This window comes from Pteropus vampyrus, unplaced genomic scaffold, assembly GCF_000151845.1.
Source record: "Pteropus vampyrus isolate Shadow unplaced genomic scaffold, Pvam_2.0 Scaffold285, whole genome shotgun sequence".
NCBI lineage: Eukaryota > Metazoa > Chordata > Mammalia > Chiroptera > Pteropodidae > Pteropus > Pteropus vampyrus.
This window is the reverse complement of record NW_011889066.1, coordinates 2374829-2392288: the sequence shown is the minus strand read 5'-3', so window position 1 is coordinate 2392288 and position 17460 is coordinate 2374829. Positions and strand designations below refer to the sequence as shown.

The following is a 17460-nucleotide window of genomic DNA, read 5'->3' as shown; positions in this document are numbered from 1 at the left end:
CACTTATGAAGGTCACAGCATAGCAGTATAGGCTCACTAAAAGATTGAATCTTGATCATAGCACTATAAAATGCTTCCCCTGGCTCTACACCTTACTACCAAATCAACAGGGCTGTATATAACAACAGAGTAATATGATTGAAAGAACTGTGCATCTCAGACCTTATTTAAGAAATCTCTAAGGAACTCCCCAAAACAAAACAAAAAACAAAAAAGAAACAAACAAACATATGAGACAAAAATAGGGACACTAGAGGAAATTTTAGCCTCTGACACCTACAGTTATAGCAAACAATAAACACAATCTAGCCCCAATCAAGTCAACATAAAATCTCACACTAAACGTCTATTTACTTCAGTTAACCTTAATCTTAATATTTACCCTGAAAAAAAAATTTACTTTGACTTCAAAATTCAAGTTGATGTCTTTTAACTGATCTTAGTTTTAAACAACCTGGAACTTGAACCTGAGCTTGAATTTTCCTTAGATTTTGACCTTGGCACCAAATCAGACCTACTCTTTGTTTCTGATTAACAGCAGTAATCCTCATGTCCTTGACACTGAACTTGACATCCATCTTGAAATCTGTTTTTACTTTGACTCCGATTTAGTCCCACATCATGTTCCAGACTATCATCCATGTCTAGTCTAAATATTAACTTGATTTCAACCATATCTTGATATTGAACTGGAACTTAAACTTCACTTTGATATTAAACTTGAACTTTACCATGATCTTGTCCATAATTAAAATCCACTTTCTGTGCCAGACTATCAAGTATGTCTACTCCTGAGTGTGTTACCGAACTCAAAGGGTTCATTTTACCTGAGTGCATCAATAGTGAAAAGAGACATGGACAGGAGTTTGCAGCAAAGAAACTTTATTTAAGGAAATGGCACCAAGCTCGAAGACACAAGTGAGCTAGTGCTCAAAGATCTGGTTCCCCGATGGCCTCTAGGAGATAGGTTATAAAGAGGAAAACTCATTAGCTTGGGAGTTGGCTCTACTGATTGGTCAGGGCTAGAGTAGGAGGCAGTTGATCATTGAATCAGGTCCTGATGTCAATTATGGCGTCGTTCCATCTGTTTTCAAAGGGATGGTGGTAGGATCATTCTACCTTCATGGGTGTGGATCTGCAACATATTATCTTTAGTTTGAGGGAAACTCTTGTTTTGGTGGTTAACAGACCTGAGGCTTTGTTCTAAAGATGATTTGGTGCTGACTTAAGGGACTCTTTGGTACTTAAATATTATGCAAATGGATAAGGCAAGGAAAAAAGAGAGTGAGCCTAAGACCAGTTTGGATCAAGGAGAAAGAGAAAAGGTCATTTTTTAAAAAGTGAAGATTTACATATTACAAATGTAAACTTGAAATTAACAATGATGTTGACCTTTAACTTTGCCTAGATCTTGACATATATCCTTGACCTTAATTCCATACTTGACCTTGATCTTGGATCTCAATGACGATCTGTCTCTATCATATTAATCAAGTCTCAATTTGAATACAAACTTGATCTTGATCCTGAATATAACTTTGACCTTAAACTGACCTTGAAAATGACCTTGACTTGATTCAGATTTTCATATTGTCTCTACTATTGTCAAGATGATATCTAGACCCGACTGTGAATTTGACATTGATCTTGACCTTGATCATGATTTATACAAGCTTTCTCATCTATCATTCAGGACATGTGTGGCCATGATTGTGAACTTCTATATATGTTCCTGGTCTTGGAAGTTACCTTGACCCTAACCTTCAAATTGACCTTAAGCTTGATATTGATGTTGAATTCAACCTTGACTTTTACCCTGATTCAAATCTTTTTATTTTTTTTTAAATTGTCCAGACCATATCTAGATCTGACTGTGAACTAAACTTGATCTTGACCTTGACAACATTGACCTTAACTTTGACAAAGAAATTGACCTTGTCCTTTCCCCTATTTGGGCCTATCTATCAAGCATGTATAGCCTTGGTCATAAAGTTTAACTGGACCTTGAATTTGGCCTTAACCTTAAATTTATATTCACCTTCAACCAATTTCTGTGCTTCACTTTCATCAAGACCCCATAGATGAATTCAACCCAGATACTGACTTTGGTCTTATAGCAGGATTCATCCCTGATGTTGTATTCAGTCCCATAACCAGGTTTATACCTCATAATTACTCATCCTTATGTGTGGATTTAACCCTGATGACCACCTCAGCACTGCACCTGGATTCAGCCAGATGTTGAACTCAGTCCTGCAGAAAGATTTGTCCTTATGATGGTCATTTGGGTTTATTCCTGATGATGCCCTCTGTTGTGAAGCTGACTTTATCACCTATGATAACCTTACTCCACTGAAAAATTCATTCCAGATGCTAATCTCAGCCCTGCATCAGGGATCATTCCCAATGATAATCTCATCTCTGCAGTTGCGTTCATTTTTGATGGTCTCAAACCTACACATGGATTCATCTGTGATGATCTTAATGTGAAAACCATGTTCAGTTCTGAAGATTACCTAATCTCTATAGAAAATTTCATTTCCAATGATGACCTCCGCCTGGCAGACAAATTCATTTCAGAAATTGATCTCATTTTAGCAGCAGGGTTATACTTGATTATGTCCTTAGCCAGGGAACTGGATTCATCTCCAGTGTTGACCTCAGTCTCACAGATGTCTCACCCGTGATGATAACCTCAGCCCTGTGTTTGAATTTGTCCCAGATGTTGACTTCATTTCTGCAGCATAATTCATCTCTGATGATTTTAGTCCCCATCTTTATTTCTATCTCTAGCCTGAGCTCTTGTCTGGCCTTAACCCATCTAATGATTCTAACACCAATTCCATCTTGTGTGGTGTTCCCCCACTACCAAGCAGTTCTTTGACACCAGTTGAGTGTCTTACAATTCAACTCAATTCTAATACTATCTACCTGGAGATAGTGTCAGATCCCAGATGATCTGTGTTAAGTCCTACAAGACTGCCCCCTCCCCCACTTCAGATGTAGATACCAAGTACAAGTTGTCACTTGTGCTTCTATTTAGCTGTAGACTGGAGGATGATCACCATCTCAGGTTTAATTTGCTAGAGCAGCTCACAGAACTTAGAGGAACATTTTTCCTACTAGGTTACTGGTTTATCCTCTACCCTCGAGGTTCTTTTTGTTGATCTAATAGTCAAATAGGAACCCTTGGCAAGGAGGCTACTGAATGAAATTTAATGGACTGATCTAAACGAACCTCCATAGGAGTGGAAAAATCTCTGGTCTGGCAGGCAGACTAAACTTTACAGCCTTGGTTCTGCCACAATTCCCCATGCTACCCAATTTCCCCCTTCCCTTGATAGTCAAACTTATTGAAATACTTGATATTTCCACTTCTTAATGTCTTACTCATTCCTAATCCCCATGGCAATTTTCTTCTTATCCCCATCTTTCACAATAGTTCTGAGGAAAGAGTGAAGACAGGGAATATATAAAACGGCATCACTTTAACCAAGCTGCTAAAATTACTAACATTATGAAGGTTGAGGTATGAAGAAAGACTTCATTCTAATTAGCTTAGTATTTTTTTTTTTTTTTAAACTTTCTAGTCCTGTGTCAATGCCCGGATATACTTCTGGACCTCCAGATAATCCCGATTACCCCTAAAGGACTCACATATACATCTACCTGGCATTTATCATCCAGACTGCCTGACATATGACTGATGAGCACCCTAGACAAATCCTAAGGCTAAGAATGCAGGACTAATAATTCTCAAGAATATGCTTTTTACTATAAGAACTTTTCACTTGTCTTTATTCTTTGGAACATTTCTGGGATTTTGCCTAGCTATGTTGCAAGTTTGCAAACTCTAAGAAACTTGAATAAATCATTATCATTGATTTCTAACTAAAGCCTCCAAATTCTTTTTGAGCTTGTTTGACAGTTCTCACCAAGGACAATCTTGTTTCTAAATCCAGTAGACATTTTAAAGTCCGTGAATTCCTTGGATCTGAATAAAATTAGACACTGATGACCATTTTCTCCTTCTATAACATTCTTCTCCCCATTGGGGGAAGAATATAATGCTCTCCTGATTTTTTTCTTACCTCTCTTGATATTTCCTCTTTGCCTCTGCATTGCAGGATCATTCTTCTCTAACTGGTCATTAAATGTTGCAGGAGCTCAGGCTTCAGTCCTGGGCCCTCTCCTCTTTCTCCCCTTTACCTATTTAAAGGTCTACCTTCCTGAGTGTTGTATCTCTCACTCATCCTCACCCCCAAACCTCTTCAATGATTGCCTAATTCCTACTCACCTTTGGATCTCAGCTTAAATGGCATTTTCTGAGGAAAGACCTTTCCTGGACTGTCTTGGTCAAACCTCTGCACTACTTGCGTAACTTGGTTCTGAGCCACATTGCCTAGGTTCAAATCCTGGTGCCAACACTCAGTAGCCATAGGACCCTAGGAAAGTGAAGATATCTCATAATATAACCAAGTCCAAGCCCATACCACTTGCTGCATGACAGCCAATGATTAAAGTGACAAGGTGTTAGGGCAAGGAAAGCAACTTTATTTGAAAAGCCAGCAAACTGAGCAGACTAGTGTCCTAAAAGGATTAGTGTCCTAAAGAACCATTTTAAGAAAGTGCAGAATTCAGGCTTCTTTTATATCAAGGGAAATGGGAAATCTTTTATATAGATGTCTAAGGACAATTGTGATTTGTTCTTAGTCTATTGACTCTAGTCGGTGTGAGTCTGGTTATGAGGTTCCTGCCGATCTTTGATAAAAATCATTATTTTTGTACATACTTCCCTTATCTCCTCAGGAGAAGCAGTTTCTGGTAAGGGGCCATTTTTGTAGAATTCCTCTAATGATTCCATGTACAGCCATGGGAATAAAGCAGATGAAGTCAGAGGGTCAAGCATTTCACTCTGTTACAATTCCTCACTGTCAATGGTCCATTCCACAATCCTGTGGGATTAAGGACAAAGGGAGGTTGTCTCTCATCTGGACACACAAGGTCGGTTAGGAGAACTTGTGGAAATAGAACCCTTTGACTTGACTTATAGAATATTCCTTAGTGCCTTTCTTAGGCATTGACACCCTAGGAGTATTCATGGGCATTTCTCTTTTTGCTTTCTAAGTTAGCACAGCCTCTTCTTATAAATAACATATAGGCTACTATCACTATAAGGAGGAGAGTGAGGTACAATTTAAGGATATCTCCCTGGATTGAATGTACCCCGTTAGGGATCCATAAAAAAAGGGCCTGTAAATCAATCTCCCATATCACCTAGATTTAATCCCTTTTGATGATCCAAAGTCTGCTGGAGCTAAGCAGCTTGTTATCTAATTTTAGCAATATGAGTCTCCACCTCAGAAGAGGAATCGATACACGTATAGCAAGTAGTATTTGCAACCATACAGACTATACTTTTTCAGCAAGCATATAATCTAGAGCTATATGATTGTCAAGCACAACTTTACCAAGAGAGTTCAAGGATTTTTGCTGCTTGGCAAGAGCTAAAGTGGTTTCATTTGCAATAATAGCTAAGGTTAGCTGTCACTGTCCACCAGGGAAGGAGGATGTAGTCAAAGAAATCTTTCTATGCAGGGATGACTCCCCAGAAGAGAGCCAGGACATACAAAGCATATATATTTTCATTTTACTTATCTCTTTCAGGTCTTTAAGTGTTTTGCAAGTCTACTGTTTGACTTGTTTCTGAGGTGGGGTGACTTCCGATGGATGTATGCATGGCTTCACTCCAGCCAGTTTAACAAACAAGCGGGTTTTCAGCAGAACCTCGAACAACCTCATCTACTTGGCAGCCAGTTGCTGTTCAGGTCTTTGTTCTCTCCAGGTTTTAAGGACTTGACCTTGGGCTAAAAAAGGTTAAGGGTCACATCAATGGGCTATACAGACCTGCTGTAGGCAAACTTATAGACAGAAGTTAGTATAGTGCCTAGAGTTTTAGCTATTGTCAGATATTGCAAGGCACTGACTGATTCACCAATTGGGGCAGAGACCTTGGAATGCCTGACCATACAGAATTTCACAGGGGCTTAAATTTAGCCTGCTTTGGAAGCTATCCTAATCTGTAACAGGGTAACCAGCAACGCCTTGTCCCAAGTCAAATTTGTCTCCCGACATTTTGGCAAAAATCCTTTTCAAAGTGTGATTCGTTTTTCGTTTTTCCTGTTGACTGTGGTCTCCATCACAGGATGCATGTCCTGAACTACTTCGTTTATGGCTTGCAGATCCTCCTCACAGATCTCAGGGGGTAGCAGGTCTGCTTTTTTTTTTTTTTTTATAATGGGCTTATGGGGGCCACATGTAAGTTCAAAGCCTGTTCTGGTGGGAACCTTATTGTCCTGGTGAAAAAGTCACATTTTGAGCATTTAATTTGCAAAGAAGATTCTGTTCCAGGAGAAGGCTGAGATATTCAGGCAGGTAATGTAAAGTCCCCTGGATGGCATTCCAAAGGCTGGACAAAGGAGTGGTTCTGCACTTCTCTAGAAACTCCTGTAACTGGAGTTGATTATAGTCTTTTTTTTGTTGTTAGCTTTGTGTTTATAACTGAATATGTAACACCTGTGTCTACCAGAAAGTCAATCAATTTGTTCGCCACTATCATTTTCACTCAGGGCTCCTGTCGGGAAACTGTAATTGGGCATTTTAAGCCCAAGGGAGCCCCTGGGCCCTTTCAATCCTCATCTGAATTTTCCACTATTTGGGAGGCTTCTTTTACTTACCCTCCATCTTCACCTTTTTTATTCTTGGGGCAATCTTTTCCCAATGCCTTTCTTTCTGGAATCCAATGCAGCGGCCAGGGAGGTGGCATTCTGCTTTGCATCTTCTATCTTAAAAACCTTAGAAACAGTATCTACCAATTGAAGGGAATTCATGCCAAATGCTCCATTCAATTTATGCATTTTTCTCTTGTTATTAGGTTCGCTTTGTCTTATGAAGTTTATATTTACCATCCTAACATTCTTGGGGGCCTCGAGGTCAGCATCAGTATCCTTTCTAGGAATTCTGACAAGTACTCAAACTTCTTTTGTTTAGGCACCCTTTTCACAGACCAGCTAAAATAAAAAGTTTGTTCATGTGGAGGGGTTCCTCTTTATAGGGTTTCCAGTTAAACAGACCTGAAGTCAAGAACAAATTATATATACACACACATTAAATACACACACACACACACACATACACAATCCCAAGCCTCTGACCCTGGGCGTTAAGCCTTTCTATAGGTATCAGCGCTATGGAAATTGTCCTGACCCGAAGGAGTTGCCCAGGCCAAATTGTTTCCGGGCTGGGTCTGAGATGGAGGAACCAAACCATATTTCTGTGGCCTGCGTACTGATTCAGGGGGTAATTCAGTTTGACTTCCATAAGGGGGTAGCCCTACTACTTGGGGCACTTCCTGTTCCCCTGTGTTAATCAAGGGCAGTAGTCTAATGCTGGAGGTGCTGAAGGTGGCACTGGTGCTGGCAGCACAAGAGGAGGTAGAGGAGGAGACAAAAGTAATGGTGAATCAATGTTTCTTTCTCTCCATCCTCTATTTTTCCCTCTTGTAAAACATGTTTCTTCTCTGGGAGATTTTTCAGCCCTCTGCACCATAAGACAGCTACTGTCCTATTTCTTCTCATCTTGGTGCAATAGCACGAACATCTGTGCATAAGGGATTTCATCATCTTTCCCAGCTCTCTCACAAAATAATTAAGAGAGCCACTGGGCACAGTGCTCTTCAGATCTTAATATGTATTGCAGCCATACGGTGTTACAGTAAAATACCATCCTTTTCTTAGTCATAGATTCATAATGGTAATTGGACCACTTATTCAGGATTCATCTTAATTGATTCTCCATTGAGATAGAAGGAGCACCTCCTATTTTTTACGCCAAAAGTGCAGAGAGAGAGTACAAAGAAACAGAAAGCAGATACAGAAACAATTACAAATGCCTGGTTCATAAATTAGGTAAAATTCCTGTATCTATTCCCTTCTCCAACAGGATACCCCAAACAAATGCAAAACAAATTGGCTTATCCCAAAGGAAAAGCCTAAATGGAGGGGAAGGAAGTTTCCAGTTGTACATGCTGGGATACTTACCCTATTTCCAAATTACCAAATTGAGCCCGTGAGCTCAGAGAATTGTTGATTCCTTGTCCCAATGGCCAGGTACTGAGGAAGTCGGTGCTGCTTTGGGGAATTAGAGGTAAAGCCTCCGAGACCAATGGCCTCGGCATTGCTAGGGACTTACCCAGAAAGCCCTCCCTCTCTTGGACGAACCAGCTATGAGCTGTGCCTCCTGAGTTGCAAATTTGTAACTGAGTCCAGGCTTGTCCCACTTGCCACATGGCAACAAAGAGTTGAGTGACAAGGTGTTAGAGCAAGGAAAGTGACTTTATTTGGAAAGCCAGCAAACCAAGAAGATAGAGGCCTAGCATCCTAAAGAACCATCTTAGGAAAGTACAGAATTCAGGCTTCTTTTATATCAAGGGAAGGGGGAAATGGGAAGGCTTCAAGGTTGATTGATGACAGCAAAAAAAAAAAGGGTGCCAGCAGAGGTCCAAGAAGATTGTGAAACTTCTTTAGTCTCTCGGCTCTAGTTGGTGTGAGTCTAGTTATGAGGTTCCTGTCAATCTTTGATAAACAATTATTATTTTTGTACATACTTCCTTTTCTCCTCAGGGGAGGCAGTTTTCAGTAAGGGGTTGTTTTTGTAAAACTCAAGCCTCAAGCAGAATTCCTCTAATGATTAACATGTAAGGCCATGGGAACAAAGCAGACTTGAACAAAATAAAGTCAGAGAGGCTGAGCATTTCACTATTACAATAATGCCAAAGTTTCCTAATCTATAAACAGATAATTATCTAGCGTATCAAATTGTTGTGAGGTTATTAATGAGTTTACACAATTAAACTGCTCAGAACAAGGTACAGTAAGTGCTCAATAAATCTTTGCAGTTATTATTATATACTTCTATAATACTATGTGCTTCTTATTGGAGCTCTAGAATTTTACTATTTATTGGTGAGATGTTGATTATTAACCATCTCCTCAGTAGATCCTTGAGACAGCAATGATAAGTGCTTTGCCAACAAGTGCATCTCTAGTACCTAGCCTGGGGCTTAGCATTGTAGGTGTGCTGGATATTCTCCACCTGTCCTTCCAAATCCATTTTCCACCCTCACCTGATTCTGTACTCCAGGAGGCTGAGACTTCTGGGGACCATCCCTAAATGACACCCCTAGACATTTAACTTCTGGTAGTTCCAATTCTTGACTACAGAACTCCTCTCAGGCACCCACTCCTAATTATTTTCCAATTCAAGTGAATGTTTGGTGGTAGCAGCTCCCTTCACTGTACCCATCCACAAGGTGCTTCACCACTCATCGTTCCCATGTATCTGTAAACTGTCTCTTTCTTAAACTCTGCCCAATTACTCCAGTTAGCTGACATCCATTTCCTTTTGGGAAAGATACAACAGGTTGTTGGTCAATATTTGTTGAATGAATGATTTTTTACCATATGAAGTGTGAAATTAATAAACAGAAACCTCATTTAAAATGGAGTTGGGAGACTAGAAGAGAGAACTCTAATGTATGTCACTCAAAGCACACTAATAACCCCAAGAGGAAGAGACATACCTTGTGACTCCAACAGGAAGTGATACTTTACTACTTCAGCAGGAGGAAGATTCCTCCTCGCCCAGTAACAGCTCAGCCAATGGGAGACTGCAATGACTCAGCCGATGAAAATTCACTATACTTCGAACTTTGTTTCCTCCAATACTCTACACTTATAACAGCCTCTCCCATGTCCATAAAAGTGTTCCTCTCCTTTGTTTTTCTGTACTTGCACAATGTCACCATTAGACTGCATGTCCCAAATTGCAATTTTGTTGTTCCCGAATAAACCCATGTTGCTATTTTTTTTTTTTTTTAAGGACAACAGAAGATAATAATCCTCAGTCCAAACCATGGCTAAAGTTGTTATGACGAGTTAATATGAAAGTGAGCATACATATATTTTTAAAAAGATGCGAGTTCTGGAGCGGTGGATCTCAGGTGAAAGACTGCATCCGAACCACCTGGAGGGCTTGTTAAACTCACATTGTTGGGCTCCGCCCACGGCATTCTGTTTTGTTAGGCTTGGGGGAATTAATTTGCATTTCTAACAGTTTTCCCTGCAATGTTGATGCTTCTAAGTGAAGACTAGAGGATGACAAACATTACGCTATAGAAATGCCAGAGGTTTTTGTTACTTATAAATCCCAAGTCTCATGGTTGCATTAGTATCTTTACAAATACAAAACGCCAAACAAAATATAATCTATGCTTTATTTTATACTTCTCAGATCATTATAATCTAAACAGAGGTTTCTGCTTAAAAAAAAAAACGGGAAAAAAGAGCAATGTCAAGAATAAATGCTGGGAGCAGATGAGAGGGGGTGGAAGGCCCCAGCCTAGGAAGGGCTGCACACATTTTCAGGGCATACCAGCATAGTGGACCACGGAACTGGACCTAGTGAAGAACAGTTAAGCCAGGGCCAAGAGTCCTGAGGCTTGGGCACACAACAGATCTCCTTCCTGCTCCACTTCAATCTGAGCTGCAATGGCATGAAGAAGAGCCAACAAATTGCCCAAAGCTCACCAGACACACTTCTTCCTTTAGCACAGTCAGGCCAGAGCACCCTGCTCTCCACACACACATGCACACTTATGCACACACTCACCCAGCACAGTAGTCATATTCACACACTTACAAACAATGCTTCTGATATCAGGCTCCATCATGGACTCAGGTTCCAACTCCAGGGCCAAGGTGTGTGTGAGTTTCCTTAGCAGACTGACAAAGGGCCATTGGAGAGTCAGAGAGACCTAGGGATCCAGCCAGGGAAATACTGCATTCTATACTCTGCTGGTGTGAGGGAAAATTCTACTGATTAATGGGCTGCCTAAGCTTATTAGAGAGGTCCAGACACTGGTTCTGAAATGCCATCTAGTTCTGCTTTGCTTCTCAATAACCAGCTGATGAGAAAGCAGAGTGCCAGGAGGCCAGTCCCTAGGAGGTCCCCTAGCCCTGTGAGGTAGGGAATACAGTGGTTGTCAGGATCCAGGGCCTGGTGCCACATTAGCCGAGCCATCACTTCTGCCAGATACAGCAGGATTGTCACCTGTCATAAGAGCAAGCAGACACAAAAGACAATGACCAAGTCAGAAAGCCAAGTGTCATCAAGAAACACTAGCAGATTTCAAGGGCAGACACCAAGGAGGACGTATCGACTGTAGGTAGTCCCCTTCTTCGAGCTTCTCTTGGAGTCTAATGCCTAGCTATAAGCTTGTGTAGAGCTGATGAGTCCACCCTCATCCACACTTTGCAATCGCAGTCTCCCTCCCTGTGGATGAACCCTGCTCCTGGCATCCTGAAGTGCCAGATAGACCTGCTGCTGCTCAACAGCTTTGACCTTTTCTGCTGTACCAAGTCCACTCACCATTCTTGGAACTTTAGACATAAATCTTGCTGGGACTTCAACTTAGGTTTGCTGGAGGCCCTCTTGTGGGCAGCTTTACACAGCTAGCCTTTCCTGAAGGTGCCAGGGGGCAGTCCACACAACACTGGTCAGGTCTCAGGGTTCTTTGGTCCTTTGTTGTGGGCTGACCCTAACACCTCTATTGCTGCTGTTGCTCAGGACAGTTTCTCAGACTGCTCCAACCTATCTTTCAGGGTCAGGGTAATTCTGCGATTGCAAATGCCATAATTCAAGGAAATGTGAAAATGCTAATCCCTTAGAGTTGCCTACTAGTGCCCAGTTATCCCTGCAGAGGCCCCAGGCCCAGTGGGACATCAGCCAGCTGTAGTCTTAGCACAGTCTGCTGAGTCCTACTCTGAGGCAGGCACTACATTAATCTCTTTCATGTCTTTATCACCATCCAGCTATGACTAAAGTCCACGCATGCTTTTTAGCAACACTCCAGCAGGGGCCTGATCCCTGCCCACTCCATGTATGTGATGAGTGATGCATGTGGCCCATTTCATTAGCTGGACCTGGTCATCAGCTTGCTTCATTGCAACATGCTAAACCCTCGGGACAGCTCCTCTGATCCTCTGGTGGAGTGTGCAGTGAGCTGTATGCAGCCCTGTGCCTGGTGGCAGGTGGAGTTATGAGTGTGCTATGTGGAGTGTGCCCTATTGCAGTGTGCAATGCAGAGTATGCTGTGTGGAATGTGTAGTACAGAGTATCCAGTAGGGATTGTGGAATGGCTTGTGTGTCTAGATCATGCTCTTGGGCTTGAATGAGTTGACTTGACTACTGAAGATGAGCACTGTATCCTGCATGTCCAGGAACTCCCAACCCCACCTCCTCAGCTTCTCTCCCAGGGCAGTGAACAAAGCTTGCTGGCTGATTAAACACTGGATGCTGCTTTGCTGCTGCCATAATTGTCCTTACCTGGATCAAGCCTGCTAGTAGATAGAATACCACAAAGGTCTTGCTGTTTGGGACTGCATGGCCTTCCACCATGTAGATGATGATGAAGAAAATAAGATGGCCTGGAATCACTAGAAAGAGCAGGACTCGGGCTGACATGGAATTGATTTCTGGAGGAAACATAACCAAGGAAGTTGTGTGACCTACTTGGCAGTAGAGGCCACCTTGGCATGCGACAGTCTCTAGTAAGGCAACCACATTCATTCAACTACTTCCTAAAGGTCTCAGAGAGTAATCCACATAGCCCTGGACAGTTTACTGAGCACTTACTATATGGCAGGCATGTTCTAGCAGATAGGAATATAGTCTCTCTCAGGGAGCTGCCATTTCAGGGAAGAGAAAAACTGGAAATGAGTAGTAGAAACAAACAAGAAATGTAATTTCAAACTCTGACAAATACTAGGAAGAAAATAAGCCAGGATAATATGGTAGAGAATGAAGTGTCTGTTAGTGAGAATTAGCTACTGGGGATTGGAAGCCCTCTCAAAGAGATGAAATTTAGGCTGAGATTTGAATCTGAGAGTAAGGATCTGGCTAGAGGAAAGAGGATGTGCAAAGGGCTTAAGGTGGAAAAGAGCTCAAGAGTATCAAAAACAAAGACTCAGTGTGTGGAGTTAGTGTTCAGGAGGGAGGTGCACTCATGGGGCCTCAGGAAGCCCCTTCTTCATAGTAAGCCTCTGGGACACAGTCAGCACATTGATGAGGTGTGTGTGATCCCCACGCTCTCTTCAGGATCCAGAACTCTATGAGTTTAAGACTCTGCAAGAAGTGTGATTTACCTTGCCCCATTCTTTAAAACTATAACATGTGAATATGATGGGCCTCTGAAACACAAAAAAAGAGTTTCAGTGAAAAGTAAGTCTTAATTTACCTCCGAGTTAATATATTTTATCAACTTAATAAGAAGGAAAAAAATATCATATGTAGCTTAGAAGCTAAAAAGTCTACTACAAAATAATATGTAGAGAGAGGATGAGAACACACAAGAGCATCCAAATCTATTTATGATAAAAAATTAGACAAGATATAAAAAAATTCTTTACCCAAAAAGACCTTGAAAAGAAGGAAGCAAAATAATTATTATTGGTAGCTGGCATAAAAACTCAAGAAAATCCATTTAAAAAAATTCCTAAAGAATTTAGTAAAGAGTTTGGAGAAACATGGCAGAGTGAAAGAGGTCCCCAGAATTCTCCCCTTGAAACGACAATAGGCTGAACATCTAAAACTCAACATAAAACACCCAAACTGCACACCAGCACGTCTGAGTGTGGGATCTGCACATAAGAGCTACCACAGGTCAGAACCCCGGGCGTCGGGCAGTGGACTGGGAGAGAGAAAGAAGCTGCCTCTCCCAGCAACCTGAGCTCCCTGCAGGAGGAGGGGAAGGGAAGAAGGTGTGGTGAGTTCTCTGAACAGTCCTGCATGGGAGTGCTGTGAGCTCCACGTGGCTGACAGCAGGGCCAAGTCATCAGGGCAGAGAGCAGAGAAGTGGGAAGGCAGAGAAACAACAGCTGATTTTTACCAGTCCCGGTTGCAAAACCGAGGCTGACCCACAGTCCCCAACCCTTAACCCAGGGAGCCCCTCCCCCCACAACTTCCGAGAGTGAACACCGCGGAGCCCCAGGGGAATCTGAACAAACACTATCGAAACTGTGGCAAACACTACCGAAACTGTCACAAACACTGACAGGGACTGAGACTGAGAGTAGTGAGCGCAATTAAACATCTATAAGAAAAAAAGGCATTATTAAGGCTTTCTATAAAGCAGGGATCCAAGAGGCTAAGACGCCACCTACTGGAAACCAAAAGAAAAGCGCCTTCTTTGCAGCAGGCTAAAGAGAGACTTTTATATAATAAATCTTCTTTCTGGAAAAAAAGCTGAATACACATCCATTAATGCCCAGGTGGAGAAATAGTCCATTAAACACCATGAGCAACCGAGGTGACAAGGCATCTCAGAAAGAAAGAGAAAAATCTCCAGAAAATAAGCTTACAGGCATACAAATATGCAACTTAAATGACAGAGAATTCAGAATGGTACTTCTGAAAAAACTCAGTGAGCTCCGAAAAGAGTCACATCAACAATATCAGGAATTGAAAAAACAACTAGATGAGCAGAATGAGTTCTTTAGCAAGGAGACTGAAACCTTCAAAAAGAACAGAATAGACGTTCTAGAGATAAAAACACACACACACACACACACACACACACACACAAACAAACAAACAAAACACACACTGCAGGAGTTGAAAAATGAAGTAGCAAGCTTGGGAAATAGAGTTGACCAAATGGAGGAAAGGATCAGTGATACTGAAGAAAGAAATCTAGAAATCAATCAGAAGGAAGAAGAGAGAAACCGAAGAATGAAAAGCAATAAAAGAGAAATACAAGAACTAGCTGATACCATCAGGAGAGGAAACATAAGAATAATGGGAATTCTCAAAGGCGAGGAAAAGGAGCAGGGAGTAAAAAGCATTTTCAGACAAACAGTTGACAAGAATTTCCCAAATCTAAGGAATGAGCGGGAGCTTGGAATTCAAGAAGTCAACAGAACACCCAATTACCTCAACCCAAAAAGGTCTTCATCAAGACACATTGTATTAAAATTATCAAAAATCAATGACAAAGACAAAATTCTCAGGGCAGCCAGGGAGAAGAAGATGGTAATTTATAAAGGAAAACCCATTAGATGATCGTTGGACTTCTCAGCACAGACCATACAAGCCAGAATGGAGTGGAATCAAATATTCAAACTATTAAGTGAAAGGAACTACTAGCCTAGAACAATGTATCCAGCTAAGCTCTCCTTTAGATATGAAGGAGAAATTATAGACATACAAAAATTGAGGGAATTCTCCACTATGAGGCCTGTACCAGAGGAAATACTGAAAGGCGTCAGCTCAACTAAAATAAAATGACAAAAAAACAACAACACATAATTAGGAGTAAGGTGACTATGAGACAAGTAGAAGCAGAGGAGTGTAACCCTTACTAAAAACAGGGCATTATAAGCTTAAACATTAAGAAGAGAATTGCTATAGCAAGATAATAATGAATGTCCAGCATACATAGGGACAAATTGAGACAATGCCTGAAAAGGGGAGGATTCAAGATCCAAATTCACAAAGGAGAATGGAGATAAGCCACAAGCAGAAGAAAATGGACGACTGTATATATATAACTATCCTTTCATATTTGTAATGGTAACCACTCAGCAAAGATTCAGAACTGAAGTGTATAACATAAAACAAGAAGAACCAGAGGGAAAACCCACAAAAGCCAACCAAAATAAAGGAAACAGAAACACAAGGAAAGGAAGCAATGGAAACACTGAGCTACCAGAAAGCAAAAATAAAATGGGTATAAGAAAACCTCATATTTCAATAATCATCCTAAATGTAAATGGACTGAACTCACCAATAAAAAGGCACAGTGTTACAGAATGGATCAAAAAACAAAACCCAACCACATGCTGCCTCCAGGAGACACATCTCAGCTCAAAAGACATATACAGACTCAAAGTGAAAGGGTGGAAAACAATATTTCAAGCAAATGGCATTCAGAGAAAATCAGGATGAACGGTACTAATATCAGACAAAATAGACTTCAAAATAAAAAAGGTGAAGAAAGATACTGAGGGACACTTCATAATGATAACACTTATTAGTATCTATGTTCCCAGTCAGGGAGCCCCAAAATATGTAAAGCTATTACTAACAGAACTAAAGGGAGAGACAGACCAAAATGCTATCATAGTAGAGGACGTAATACCCCACTGTCGGATATGGACAGATCATCCAAACAGAAAATCAATAAGGAAATAACATCCTCAAATGACATATTAGATCAACTGGACATAATTGACATTTATAGAGCTTTCCATCCCAAAACGGCTGCTTATACATTCTTCTCTAGTGCACGTGGAACATTCTCAAGGACTGACCACATACTAGGACACAGAGATAGCCTCAATAAATGTAAGAGGGTTGAAATCATACCAACCATATTCTCTCATCATAATGCTTTGAAACTAGAGATCAACTGCATAAAAAAATCAGGAAGAACCACAAATACATGGAGATTAAACAACATGATACTGAAGAATAACTGGATCAGAGAAGAAATAAAAAGAGAGATCAAGAGATACATAGAAACGAATGATAACGACAGTACAAGATATCAAAACTTTTGGGACGTGGCAAAAGCGGTCATAAAAGGAAAGTTCGTATCATTACAGGCCTAGCTTCAAAAATAAGAACGAACCCAAATAAACATCCTAACGCTTCATCTTAAAAAACTAGAAAAGGAAGAACAAATGAAGCCTAAGGTCAGCAGAGGAAAGAAATAATCAAAATTAGAGCAGAAATAAATGAAATTGAAAAAATAAAAACAATAGTGGCTAGATTCACTAAAGAAAAAAGAGAAAAGACAAAAATAAACAAAATCAGGGATGAAAGAGGAGAAATTATGACAGACACCACAGAAATACAAAGGATCATACAAGAATACTATGAAAAAGTATGTAACACCAAATTTAATAACCTAGAAGAAATGGACTAGTACTTAGAAAAAATACAATCTCTCCAGACTGAATCAAGAAGATCTGGAAAATCTCAATAGATGGATCAGCAGTATGGAAATTGAAACAATCATCAAAAACCTACCAAAAAGTAAAAGTCCAGGACCAGATGGCTTCACCAGTGAATTCTACCAAACATTCGAAGAAGATTTAATACCTATTCTCCTTAAACTCTTCCAAAAAATCGAAGAGGAGGCAATACTTCCCAACTCATTTTATGAGGCCAATATTGCCCTGATATCAAAATCTGGTAAAGATAACGTTAACACACACACACACACACATACACACACACACAAAACTATCTCTCATGAACACAGATGCAAAAATCCTAAATAAGATACTAGTGAATTGAATACAGCAACATATTAAAAAGATTATACACCATGGTCAAATG

General features: G+C 40.7%; 1 protein-coding gene across 23 annotated transcripts in view; it reads right to left on the bottom strand.

The window, feature by feature from the left end:
* Positions 1–865: 865 nt before the first annotated feature.
* Positions 866–17460, bottom strand: part of SLC41A3 (solute carrier family 41 member 3) — a 111122-nt gene continuing 94527 nt past the window's right edge. For 20 of the 23 annotated variants that reach the window (XM_023520906.1, XM_023520910.1, XM_011376077.2 and 17 more), the window contains 3 exons: positions 12445–12593; positions 4298–11169; positions 866–1135 (listed from right to left, as the gene is read on the bottom strand). In XM_023520906.1, coding sequence (XP_023376674.1) covers positions 10960–11169; positions 12445–12593 — 359 coding nt within the window. In that variant the 3' untranslated portion in view covers positions 866–1135; positions 4298–10959. Of the gene's footprint in view, positions 11170–12444; positions 12594–17460 lie in introns of all 23 variants that reach the window. The other 3 variants (XM_023520907.1, XM_023520908.1, XM_011376073.2) reach the window with 3 other exon arrangements.